Source organism: Callospermophilus lateralis, chromosome 13 (genome assembly GCF_048772815.1).
Source record: "Callospermophilus lateralis isolate mCalLat2 chromosome 13, mCalLat2.hap1, whole genome shotgun sequence".
Classification (NCBI taxonomy): domain Eukaryota; kingdom Metazoa; phylum Chordata; class Mammalia; order Rodentia; family Sciuridae; genus Callospermophilus; species Callospermophilus lateralis.
In genome coordinates, this window is record NC_135317.1 from 31621551 (window position 1) to 31635192 (window position 13642).

Sequence of the window (13642 nt, forward strand, 5' to 3'; positions counted from 1 at the left end):
AGGAAGGCAGGGGGACAAGGCAGCGCTTTCTCTTTCCGCACCGAGCGAGCTGCCGGCTGCCTCCTCGTCGCGAGTCCCTGCGGGGCGCGAGCAGGCGGCAGGGCTCACGAGCTCGCAGACGGACACGCGGCAGGCGGCGGCCGCCAGGGACGCGCCCGGGGCCTGCGCTCAGGTGGAGCGGGCGCTGCTCCGCAGCTGCTCCCCGCGCTGCGCCCCGGGGACCCGCGGGGGTAGGGGGCGCAGCGGCCGAGTCGCTGGCGCCGCGCCAGGCTTGCTTTCCCGCCGGCTGGCCGAGGGCGGGGCGGCCCCGGTCCCATCCCCATCCCCACGTCCCATCCCCCAGCCCAGCCCGGGCCTCCCGGATCCTTCCCGCGCCGGTCTTTCCTTCCCGCTTTCCCCCGGAGAAACATGGCCGGGAGCACGGAGGAGGCGCCAGACTGCGGGCGAGGCGTCGTGGTAAATGCAAACTCCCGATTTCGGGACCCAGTCGGGCGCTCCCGGCTCGCGCCCCTCCCCTCCCTTCTTGGCACCCTCCTTTTAGAAGAAATGCCTGCGGGGGAGAGCGGGCCCACTGCTTTGTTCTTCCCTCGCGGCGGGGATCCTTTCCACCTCCAAACCCAATCCTCCCTTCCCCGCCCCCAAAACTCACAAAACACCTAATACCGACGTGCCTTTACCCTGGTTCTCAATGTCCCCCCTCCTTCCCTGACCCAAACCGCTACCCTGGCGATAAACCTGCGTCTTGCGGGTCCCCACTCCTATGAGCCTCCAGGAGTCACTTATGCGAGCGGGCGGGTCTGGGAAGACCCTCACTTGCCATTCCGGCGACTGTCCTTTTTGTGTTGCACCCTGACTCCTCTAGTGTGGGCTTCAAGTTTTGTTTTCCAAAAAAGATACTGAGGATTCCTGAGAGTAGCTAGGAAATAAAGTAGCTCCCTTTATTAAAGTAGCTCTCCAGGACGGAATAGGAGCTTTGAAGTCTTTAAACCTGGGGAGGGACTCTGCACAAGTTCTCCTGCAAACTAGTGGCTCTGGAGTGCCCCTTGCCTCCTCAGGAAAGGGAGAAATAGCAAGCCAGGCCTGCCCAGAGAATTGGAGATCATGTGTGTGAAGTATCTGGTAGTTTGTCCTGATGGAGAGATGGGGGAGGGACAGACCTCAGTCTCTTAACTTGGGACTCCTTGAGGTGTGATCCAGATCCCATCTCTCAGAATCCTGGGATCAAATCATGGATGGTGGTGGTTTTGACACTGTCAGGTTTAGTGTGAAAATGTGGTGAGGAAGATGAGTGGGGCTCACTTGCCATTAAGATTCTCTTTCAAGTTCTTCTTGTAATCCACAGACCATCTGTGAAAATGAATGGACTGAATTAGGATGAGAGGGTGGAGAAAGAAACACCTTCACTCAAATAGAACTGTTCAGGTTGAAATGTGGTTTTTAAAATTTTTGTTTTGTTTTGTTTTTGTGCTGGGAATCAAACCCAGGGCCCTTCTCCACTGAGCAACATCCCAGCCCTTTTTATTTTTATTTTGAGACAGGGTCCTGTTAAACTGCTGAGATTCTCACTTAATGCCGAGGCTGGCCTGGATTCCCATCCTCCTGCCTCAGCCTCCTCTGATACTGTGATTACAAGCGTGAGCCATTGAGCCCGGCATGTTGCTCAGTTCATAATTTAACCGAAGGACCTTTCCTTCTTAGAGGTGGAGGTCACTTATTCATGCCACACATGTTGACTGGCCTGCTGGGTTCCAAGGGGTGTTTTGTTTTAGGCTCTGGCTATTGCAGCAAGGGGGCAAGACAAAAACCCCCGTCTTCCTGGGACTTGCATTTTAGAGGAAGGACACAGGCAAGCAGTGTGAAGGTGCATAAGTAGAGGAGATAATTTCAGTTAGTGATGTGTGCAATTGAAAGAGGGTAACAGGTCAGAGAGAAATTGGAGGAGGGATGGGGATCAATGCTTATTCTCTTTTTGTGACATTGAGCTGAGATCTGACGGGTAGACAGGAGGTAGCCATGCGAGGATTTCAAGACACAGGGCCACATGCCAAATGCAAAGGAATCATAGCATCTGATTCGTTTTTTCAAAAATCACTCCAGTTGCCATGGAGAGGATGGACAGGACTAGGGGTGAGGTGACTGGGAGAGGGATAAAAATAAGAAAAGGGAAATGATTAAGTTCCACTCAGTCAAATCTATAGGACTCACAGGTTGGGATGCTTTATAGAATCTTTGAAATTCACAATTGAATTCCTGAGAATAATAGGATAAATTCGGAAATCAACAACAAAAGAGTAATATTTAACATTTAAGAGTGAATGATGACATCCTGTGAAAATCAAAAAAGTATAAACTATTAAGGACAGATTCCTGGAAAGCCCCAAATATAAGAGGGGTGGGGGAATAAAGGGACCAAGTAGGAACAGCAGCATGGGAGAGAGTAGAAAGCCAGTAGGGCAGCAGGTAGGTGCCCAAAGAAAAATTTTATGGTAGGGGGTTGGTGGGGGGTCATGAGGTCATCAATAGTGTCAGATGCTGCAGGAAGAGCAAGTAGGATAAAGGTGGGAAAGAGGCCTTTGGTTTTAACAATTACAGACCAGTTTGTGGTGAGAATCCTTTAAACAACCATCCCATGGTAGAATGTTACAATGTAGTACTACCATATAAGACTAGACACTCTTAAAAAAGAACAAAGAAAATCTAAATACACTATAATCATACAGGTAGATTACTAAAGCCTGAAAAGCAAATGGGGTAACAGTGTAAATAGTCCAATTTATTGTTATCAATAGAGGCCCTCTTGGAAGCAAGATGCAGAGAAGTAGTGAGGGGTACAGGGAAAGGAGACACAGTTTGTACCAGCTCCTGTGGGTCTTGGATCTGATGAGTAATTGCTAAACTGCATGAGGGCCCATCAAAGTTGGAAATAATCAGTATAGGATGGAAGTGGCCCCTGCAAATATGACATTGTCTGCAGCAGAACTTGGAATAATTAGATTAGCTTCAAGTTGGAAATAGCAGGCAAGTCAAGTTCAGAGAAAATTCAAGATGCTGATGGAAGGAAACTCATAAGCTAGGGAGGGAAAGGAAAGCTGGAGAGAGTAAAATAGAGAGCCCTTAAAGGTAGGGTGCAAAAAAATCGAAAGGAAGTTTTGGTACCAGTGGGGAAAAAGGGAGAACAGGTAACAATAGCAAGCATTTATTGAGCACTCGCTATGTGCTTTTTAAAAATATTTTTTAGTTATACCTGGGCACAATATCTTTATTTTGTTTGTTTATTTTTTGTGGTGCTGAGGGTCGAACCCAGTGCCTCACATATATACGTGAGGCAAACCGTCTGTCACTGAGACATAACCCCAGCCCTCCCTATGCACTTTTACTGTTATTCATTGAATCTTCCACAAATCTGTGAGGTAGTTTGGTTATACTGTCCAATTTATGGAAGAAGAAATTGAGGTACTGAGAGAACATGGAATACCAAGTCATATAACTAGTAAATGGCAGAAGCAGAATTTGAACCAGCTTCAAACACTATGCTGCATAGGAACCTGTGATTCCAGGGCGGGGGGGATTCTAGAGTCGGGGATGCTTCTCAGTTCTGTGGGGCTATGTGAATGTGTTGCTAACGTCAAATTAAGATGAAGTAACTTGATGAAGGGCAGGTGAGGAGCTACAAGCTGGGATTAGTTGGAAGAATCATCAAGGTAAGTACTGGAGTAAATCATTGAAAGAGTTGTCCAGAAATGAGGTGGAAAAGAAAATTCTGAATTGGCAGAAACTTGGTGATGAATAGAACCAGATGATTTAAGCATGACAGTGTAATGTGTGCAAGAGAAGAGCATATTCAGAGATTTAAGATGGTTCTTGCCTATAAGTGGCTCTTTGTTAAATTGGGCAGGTAGAACATTAGTAGATTATTGACAACAAATCATTAGTAGATTATTGACAACAAAATATTATATACTAATTATTAAATAAGAGATGTATGTAGACCCTGAGCTGAGAAATTGCATAGAACTGGTCATTACTTGATCTGGAGCTAGTGAGGTCACTGAACTCCTGGTTGGTATGTCTGTTACTTCTCGGGGAGAGAAAAGATCTTTTCTGCCCCATCTTGCTTTGAGGGGTCAGGTTCTTAGATATTTTTGTTTCAGCTTGGTTTGATTTTTTTACCAAAGCATTATCAAAAGAGCCAGAGTTAGTACCTACACAGGTGTGTGTGGTAGGAATACAAGTCTAAAATTTCTGTTTCTCCTACGGTTGACTCTTCTTTCCTCTTCTCCATGGGGACAGAGTGGCAAAACAAGGTGTAGGTACAGCTTTACTTGGTTGTGATAATTTACCTTCTAAATGCTGAACCCACTACGAAGAGGAAGGCCTATGGAATACAAGGTATTATATGATCTATCAAAACCCTCTCATTCCTCTCGTGACAGAACATAGCGTCCTTCATTTAGCACCGCTCCTACCCTTTCTTCCAGAAGTGTGGTTTTCATGTGGTCTGTCCCTCATACTACACTACCCTTCCTGGCACCGAGCCGGGCCAACTGATGTTCCTGTCTGGGATTCTTTGAATCAGGACTAAGGGATGAGACTCCTTTCTTCTTTGCTGGTGAGCCCGAAAACCAGTATCAGTGGCCTGCAGGGGAGAGTGGGGTCAAGTATGTGAGCTCAGAAGTGAACAGAGGCAAAAGACTAGCTGCTTAGAGATGTTTCCAAACTATTTTTTCCCTGAGGAAAAATCAAACCTGCAAGAAGTAATCTCAGGAGGAAAAAAAATACACTTTTAATGACTTGAAGAGAAGGGTTTCAGTGTACTTTCAGATGAGAACAAGAGAATCAGAATTAGTTCTGGGATTTGAATGCCGTATAAAATGACTCATTTAATGTGTTTGTCACTTCCCCAGCTTGGTGATATTTTGCCTCTTTAAACAGAGAAAGCATTGTGCTGAATAAACTTAGAGCATGTTATCTCTGGTACTGAAATTATTAAAGTTTTCTTCTTGTGATTTTTAACAAAGCAAATGAATAACATAATTATTAAGGTGCAGAGCAACCTCCATTCCTCCATGATTCAATTTATTTGCAACACAATTAGCATGCACCTTAAATGTAACAAAACATAAACCAGTAATTCCTTCATCTCTCTTTGTCTTTAATCTCAACAATGAAAGCACCATTTCAGATTAATTGGGAATATTGGCCAACTGGGATTCTAGAATAGTTTTAGAGAAATCAATTTCTTCTACTTTAAGTTTACAGCTTTCACTAGGGTAATAAGACTTTGGCAAAGAGCTTTGAGTCACTTCATTATTTTTAATTATTTTTGGCACCTGACATATTGACTATTTTTTAAAATATTTACCAACTTTCAAAGTGCTTTATTCATGCATCTTAATTATACATAGGATTCATTGTGACATATTTCATACATGCACATAATTTGATCAATTTCATTTCCCCATTATTTCCCCTTTCCCCTCTGCCTCCCTTCCTCTCCATCTCCTTCCTTTCTATACTCTTCTGGTATTCTACCAGTCTCCCTACTATTCTCCTGAGATTCCTTTTTTTCTTTCTTTGTCTCTAGCTTCCACAGATGGAACAAAACATTCAACTCTTGATTTTCTGAGTCACGCTTATTTTACTTAACATGACATTCTCTAGTCCCATCCATTTACCAGCAAATGACATAATGCATTTCTTCTCTATGGCTGAGTAAAACTCCATTTTCTTTATCCATTCATCTGTTGATGGACAGACACCTAAGCTGGTTCCATAACTTGGCTGTTGTGAATTCCATTGCTATAAACACTGGTGTGCATGTATCGGTATAGTATGATGATTTTCGTTCCTTTGGATAAATGCCAAGGAGTGGGGTTGCTGAGTTATACAGTGGTTCCATTCCCAGTGTTCATAGGAATTTCCATACTGCTTTTCATAGTGGTTGTACTAATTTGCAGTCTCGCCCGAAATGTATAAGTGTCCCCCCACTCCTTGCCAGCATTTATTATTATTTTTATTCTTGATGATTTGAGGTACTACTATCAATGAACTAAACCATATAAATTTGTAACTAAACAATTGATGTTTCTGTACATCTAAATGGTTAACATTTATTGCATAAGTACTATAAACCAAATACTGATATGTCTTATAACCATTATCTCTCTCATTTAATCCTCACAGTAGTCATATGATGCAAGCATTGACTTCATCTTATAGATGAATACATTGGAATTTAGAGATGTTAATATGCCCAAGGTCCCATGACTAACAATTTTGACCTAGATATGTAGATTTTAAGTCTATGTTCTTACACTTTATATTGTCTCCGAGTTATGGATTGCCATTATACTTTTTATGCATGGGTTTTATTTTGTCATTTTTTAATCATCTTTTTCCTTTTCTTGGCATTCTTATTGTTTCTAGCATCATTTATTAAGCAGTTGTTATATGTTAATTAATGTACTAGGCACTCTAAGTACTGTATTCTGTCTCTCTTCATTTTTGCCACATCCCTGTCCACAGGTTTTATTGTGTTTTACTTAAAGGAGGGGGAAATTTGGTCTCAGAAAGAGTAAGTAATTTCCCTAACATCACAGTCGTAAGAGACATGAAACGATAAACTCTTAAAATTTGAGTGCAAGTCTGCTAGGACAATGATGTATATTTTAAACAGAGCACTCCAGCTGCCACGTGGAGGGCCTGCAAGAGGAGCAGGAGTAGAGTTGCCTCTGAGATTCCGTTGGAGCAGAGGGCAGCAAAGGATTTGCATGGTGAAAATAATGAACTCAGAAGACCCCTTGTTAATATTCTCACCAATGGCAGAGCTAAAGGAAGTGGAGTAGGCAGTGTGTGTAGTCAAGAGGGGCAGCCAGAAAGTGTTTATATGATCTCCATGGGGGACGGTGCTCCTCAGGGTTCTTGGATGGTCTTTACTATGGCCTGACAGAGGCTCTTCTGGAGGCTGGAGGTCTCTCAAGTGCAGCTGTTAGGCCAGGCTCTGACTAGCTGCTGTGGTGTCAGAGGTTATAGCAGCCCAAGGAATCCTCAAGGTGAAAGCCAGTTTGTTGGCAGAAGAAGAGCAAATGTGATGCTTTTCAAGTATGCAGAGGACGCCCACACTTTGGCCATGGTTCTGCCAATAGATATGATAGATATGACTCTCCAGAGCCTTGAACAGTGGTGCTGTTCATTGCAAGGAGACAAACCGAGAGCTGGGGCTGAAGTTCAGATAGTTGGGTAGCACATGGGTAGAGATGATCATTCATTCACTCATTGAACATTTTGAGCACTTCCCATAGTCCAAGTCAGTGTTCTAGGCACTGGGGATTGAGCGAAGAATAAGATGAAGTCTCTGCCAGAAGGAGCTCACATTCCAGTGAGAAGAAACAAGGCAGAACACACACACACACACACACACACACACACACACACACACACATCACATCCATTGATAATAAATGCTATGAAGGAAAGTAAAACTGGATAAGAATAATACAGAGATGGGTGGGGAGGGAGGGGTGCCATTTTACATACATGGTCAGGGAAGGCTACTTTGTTGAGGTGGCACTGAATGAAGACTTGGAAGAAGTAAAGGGCAGCCACGTGGACAGTTAGTAGAAATGTATTATGGACAACAGAAATAGGAGATGCAAAGTTCGTGAGGCAGGAACATGCTTGGCAGATTGAAAGATCAGCAGGAGAACAATGGTTGAAGTAGGATGAAGGAGGAAGAAAGGGCAGGGGATACATCAGAGAGAGAAACCTGTATGGACCATGGCAAGGACTTTGGATTTTACTCCAAGTGAAATGATAAACTCTTAAAATTTGAGCACAAGTCTGCTAGGATAATGATGCACATTTTAAACAGAGCACTCTAGCTGTCACGTGCAGGGCCTGCAAGTGGAGCAGGAAGACTAGATGACAGCTACTGCAGTCATCTGGGGAGAAATGACAGTGGCATGCACCAAGATGGGTGTGGAGAGATTGCAGCGGAGGTGCTCAGGACTGGTCCTGCTTAGATTTTGAAGGAATTGAAGACAAACTGAGCTAATGGGTTGCGTGAGGGGGATGGAAGAAAAGAATCGGGGACAATTTCAAGGATTTGGTCTGAGCAAGTAGAAAAATGAGCTGGTCTTTACTGAAACAGGGGAGGGATAAGTAGCCTGAGTTTGGTTTGCCTGGCAATTCAGAAACCAGAACCAGAATGAGAGTGTGTGGGGGCTGGACCTCAAGTGCCCTTCCAAAACCTCAGCAAAGAAGAACTGGATTTGAGTCCTGCATGAGAAGAAGGGTAGAAATCAGGCAGTGTCCTAAAGAGGGAATGAATGGGCTCTAAACCAACAGCAGATTGGACAGAGTGAGTGCTAGGATGGAAGGGGCAAGAATGTTCTCCGTGGATCTTTGTTGGAGCCTTTGTTAGAACAGAGGGCTGCAAGGGGCACCAGGAATTTGAGAAAGAAGATCAAAGGGTGGAAACCGTCAGCAAGGCGCCAGGAAGAAGTGGGAGCTGACCTGAACTTCTCAGGAAGGAGATGAGTTTGGAATATCGAGGTAGAGGGGGAAGAAAGGAAAAGGTGCAGGGTGCAGGACGGACCGAGCTGGGAAGAATCACAACTGGACACCTGTCTGAGAATGGAATGGGTGTAGGGAGTTGGGCTGGAAAGCTAGGATGGGTCTGCATTATGAAAGGCTTTGAAAGCCCATAGCTGGACAGAGGAATCTGGTGAAAGCATACAGGAGAAAGAACAAGAAGCCACATACAGCATATTTGAGTATGTAATGGTTTGAGTATATAATACATTAATTATTGCATCCTTTCTAAATTATCTGAAATGATCTAAAATGATCTGGTTGATCTCCACTTGCACCTTCGTTTTCTCCTCCATCTCTATCATTCTGACCATGAAACTTGCACATTGAGTCCTAAGCAAGGTAAAGACTTGCTATCAGTCTTTCTACAGCTAGGCCAATTCCCATCACATTCCCAGTAGGGACTGACTTAAGTTCCTACCCTAGTACATCCTTTTAAATCTTTACTATATTGACTGGACCAGTCAAAATTTGGGTCCACTCTTAATGCCAGGAGAAATATACTATTTATAGGTGACCTTTCCCAGGCATATAAGGCCTTGACAATGAATAGAAATGTAGTTATATATATAAGAATGTATCATAATAATACTGTGTGTATATGTTCACACACACACATATGTATAGCAAGTTAGAGACTAAAACAGGAGGATCAGAGGTTTAAGGCCAGCCTCAACAACTTAGTAAGGCCCTGTCTCAAAATAAAAATTAAAAATGGTTAGGAATATAGTTCAGTGGAAAAGTATATCTGGTTTCAATCCCCAATACTAAAAAATGTTATATTTTTATAAGTTGTGTGTGTGTATATATGTATATGTATATATACACATATACTTGTGTATACACACACACACACACACACATATATATATTTCTTTCTTTCTTTCTTTTTTACAGTGCTGGGGATCAAACCCAGGGCCTCACACATGCTAGGCAAGCACTATATCACTGAGGAACACCCATAGTACTTACACATACCTATTTTTTTCTGAATAATGCTATCAGTTTAGCTATAAGACATCAAATTTATGTTTTTATTGTATGATGCGAATATTTGGGAATGGAACACTCTTTTCATTTTAGCAGTAAACAAACAACCCTTCCCCACTCACTTTTTCAGAATTTGAAAGAATATAATTTTATGCAACATTGAGATTTGAGATCTGTAGATCTATCTTTTGTGTTCAGTACAATTTTGATGTTAAATGAAAAATTTATTGTTCTTGTTATTTATTTATGTTTTTTAAAAATCTAATGAAAAATACTATAACCAAAATAATTTAATTTACAGATTACAGACAGCTGGCCAGGGTACGACTTAGATTTGTTCACGTACCCACAGCATTATTACGGAGATTTGGAATATGTGCTCATACCCCATGGCATCATTGTGGACAGGTGAGTGGTATATTTTTGTGTCAACCTTGGTCTTGTGCTGGGCTGGCTCATTGTATTGTGATTCCTACAATGTACTCGGGTGCCCTAGTTCAAGCCCCTTTTTAGAGTAGTAGAGACAATTTTATAGGACAGCAAATTTGGAATGCAATGAATTGGTGCTTTAACTGAATCCCCCTTGGACATTTGTCCAGAGGGGATGCTAGGAAGGCTACACATACAGAAGCTGTTGTAAGTACTAGCCTTACATGGACAATGTCCTGTACAAAGAGATGGAAACGGGTGCTGGGAAAGCACTGATTTTACCCCAAAACCTTTGTCTCATGCCTTTCACAGACCCTTAAGTTAACCAGAAACAGTGAAGAGGTGACATTGCCTTCACAGGGCCTTAAAGCCCTTACTTTCAATTCTCTTGGAACAAGTAAAGTATCACAGGTCAGCCAGTCTTTGTACTATTGTGTTTTCTGGCCAGTGGTAATGTTTAGGTAATGGCAGTATTTGCAGTTTAAAACTATCTGCAGAAAACTATTTTTAGTATACAATTTCTAGTTCTTTCCTACATTGACATCCTTTGGGTTTTTGGAGCTTGTTGGCTTTTCCGAAAAACATTTCTCCTAAAGCCCCGTAAGTCATGTCCACTTTTTTTTTTTTTTTTAATCAGTAAATGATCTTTTTTTAAACATCAGAAATTTATTAGTTGCTCAAAACATTACATTGATCTTGACATATCATATATCATACATTGATTCAAATGGGGTATGAATTCTTATTATTCCCACGTGTACAGATTGCAGGATCACATTGGTTATACAGCTGCATTTATACATACTGCCATACTAGTGTCTGTTGTATTCTGCTGCCCTTCCTATCCCCTTTCTATCCCCCCTCCCCTCCCCTCACCTCACCTCTCTCTACCCCATCTATAGTAACTCATTTCTCTCTCTCTCTCTCTCTCTTTTTTCCCCTTCTCCTCACATCCTCTTATATGTATTTTTGTATAACAATAAGGGTCTCTATCCATCTTCCATGCAATTCCCCTTCTCTCTCCCATTCCCTCCCACCTCTTGGTTTTAAGGGTCCACATCCAATTCAGCTCAACACAAGCATCAGGATCTATAGGTCATATCCTTTAACAAAACTGTCTTGATATCAAGACTGTTCTTGTACCTCTAAGTTTTGGGACAAAGGTTGAAATACTTAAGCCTTCACATTTATATGGAAAGTGAGTGTCCTGGTGTTTATAAGGCACTCTCTGGAATCCTAGAGATTATTTGGAGGCCCAGATTTCAAATGGGGAAGGCAGTGGGGTGTAAGAGTAAGTTGAGTCTTTGGGATCCCACACGTACCCTTTCCTCAAGTCGTATAGTGTAGTTCCTCTGCCTCTAGTTCTTTAATCTGCTATGAGTTAAAATTTAACTTTATGAACTAAGCACTCAGAACAAAACAAAGTTTGAAAAACACTAAATGGTCACCTTACCAGGATATTATCTTTCCACCAATCCTGTCAGTAAGCAAACAGAAGCCTTATTCGTTTGTCCAAATTCTAAGATTTTGTGTTACATAAGATTTGTATTTTGCTTCTTCTCCCAACTTATAATATATTGTTAAAATAAGTTCTAGTTTCGGGTTTCTCATGGCCTCAGATGACTTTTTCATGGACTATAAGCCTGATTCTCCTAGGGGAGAAAAGTTCCATGATCATATAAGCTTGGGAAATTTTGTATTTCCCAGATTGGTAAATCTCCCAGTTGGCACTTGAAAACAAACATTAGCTTATTAAAATATAGAAAATGGCAGGGGGGACCTGCTTGACTTAAGAAATTAAATCAACTTTATTTATGTAGAGGGAGACTTTATATTGTTCACCTCTTTGTAACTTCTGAGAAGAGAGTTCCCTTAACAGCAGTTTGGGAGGCCCCTAGCTTAAACAAATTTTTTCTTTTCTTACTTGAATTTTATGAATTTTGTTAATTGTATCCAGATCTAAAACATGATTTAATACAGGATAAAGTGACCCTGGGCCTTCTCCTTGTATAGAATTATTCAGTGAACATGTTTTTATGTCTAGAAACCCTGAATCAATAGTCTGGGATGGGGATCAGGAATGTCCATTCTTACTTTTAAAATAAACATTAAGGTAATATTTATATACTACAAAATTCAGGCTGGTGATTGATTTGATGATTTTAGGAAACTTTTCTTTTGAGGGGTGTGGGTACAGGGAATTGAACCCAGGGGCATTCGACCACTGAGCCACATCCCCAGCCCTATTTTGTATTTTATTTAGAGACAGGGTCTCACTGAGTTGCTTAGTGCCTCACTACATTGCTGAGGCTGGCTTTAAGCTTTTGATCCTCCTGCCTCAGCCTCCTGAGCTGCTGGAATTACAGGAGTGTGCCACGGTGTCTGACACTTGGTTTTATTTTTAAGGCCAGCTTTCCAGGTTTACCCCTGGTTTAAATAGCACAGTGTTCAGTCTACAAGTGGTTAGAATACTTAGAGACACAAAGATTCCTCTCTGTTGTTGGATGTATCTGTGGCTGGCCAATATGTTCAAGTTTCCAACCAACCTTTTTCAAGTCTTCCCTGGTTTTTACTCCTGCCCTTCACGCCCACCCTAGCTGTCTTCCATCTCCTCCTCACATATATGTAAGCCTCCATCATTCAGGGATGTATATGTGCAGCTTCTGGTCAAATTGACATATATGAAGAAATAATTGTGTACCCCTTCCCTGTGACTCCAGTCATCTGATCCCAACTACTTGGCCAGTTCATTACATAATTGTGACTGCAACTTCAGGGTAATGGAGCCATGCTCTTGAAGTGGCCAGGTAAGCTTACAGGGTTCCCAGTCAGGTGAATTCCCTGTGGCAGAATCCTATGCTGGTTGAACAACATGGGTAGATAGCTGGGGGTGGGAGTTACGTCATGATGGACATCCCCGGGTAAGAGTGCCACTGACTTCTCTCCAGTATTCAGTGTTTTCATGATTAAGTGTCTACTTTGTTATATGCCTTTGGTTGATTTCCAGAGTGCTAAAATGGCTGTTTTTGAATTTTGTCCAGCTTTGTTTGTTTGTAGACAAGAAGTTGACCCTCTTATTCCACCATGCAGGAAAAAAAATGTCCCTTTTTAAGGAGCATGTCAGGTATTCTGATATGAATTCTTTGATGATCATATTTTGAGAAACATTGCCTGAAACTATGGTTACCATTCTTTCTATATATATATACATACATGCATACCATATAAAATATATTATGCTATATATATATATAGTATATATTAAGTATATGTTAAATACATGTATTACAATATTTTATATATATGTGTTGTGTGTATGTATATATATGTGTGTGTGTGTGTGTTTGTGTATATCACCTAGTTATCTATTTTAATCTAATTCTATTTGTTTGGAGTGCCAATGGGAATATTTTTAAAAGTATGTATCTTAGATCCTGTATTCATTTAGATTTTGATGTTATATGGCCCATGGGCAATAGACTTATAAACAACTTGAAACAAATACAAGAACAGTTCCAACCAGCTCTAGGTAGCAGACCAAAGCTGTGGCTATTGCACAACTCCAGGGGGCATCCTTAGCATTGTGCTCCCTGGAAACACTGCCTGTGGCATTGCATTCTGGAGCACCTTT

At 41.9% G+C, this 13642-nt stretch overlaps 1 protein-coding gene across 5 annotated transcripts in view; it reads left to right on the forward strand.

Annotated features, from left to right (window-relative positions):
• Positions 1-285: 285 nt before the first annotated feature.
• The window catches only part of Prtfdc1 (phosphoribosyl transferase domain containing 1), a 99362-nt gene continuing 86005 nt past the window's right edge, over positions 286-13642 (forward strand). For 2 of the 5 annotated variants that reach the window (XR_013088428.1, XM_076831560.1), the window contains exons 1-2: positions 357-456; positions 9884-9990. Coding sequence is in view for 4 of the 5 variants with exons in the window: in XM_076831560.1 (XP_076687675.1) it covers positions 409-456; positions 9884-9990 (155 nt within the window). In the remaining variant the exon portion in view is untranslated. Of the gene's footprint in view, positions 457-4317; positions 4390-4536; positions 4610-9883; positions 9991-13642 lie in introns of those variants that run through there. The other 3 variants (XM_076831561.1, XM_076831558.1, XM_076831559.1) reach the window with 3 other exon arrangements.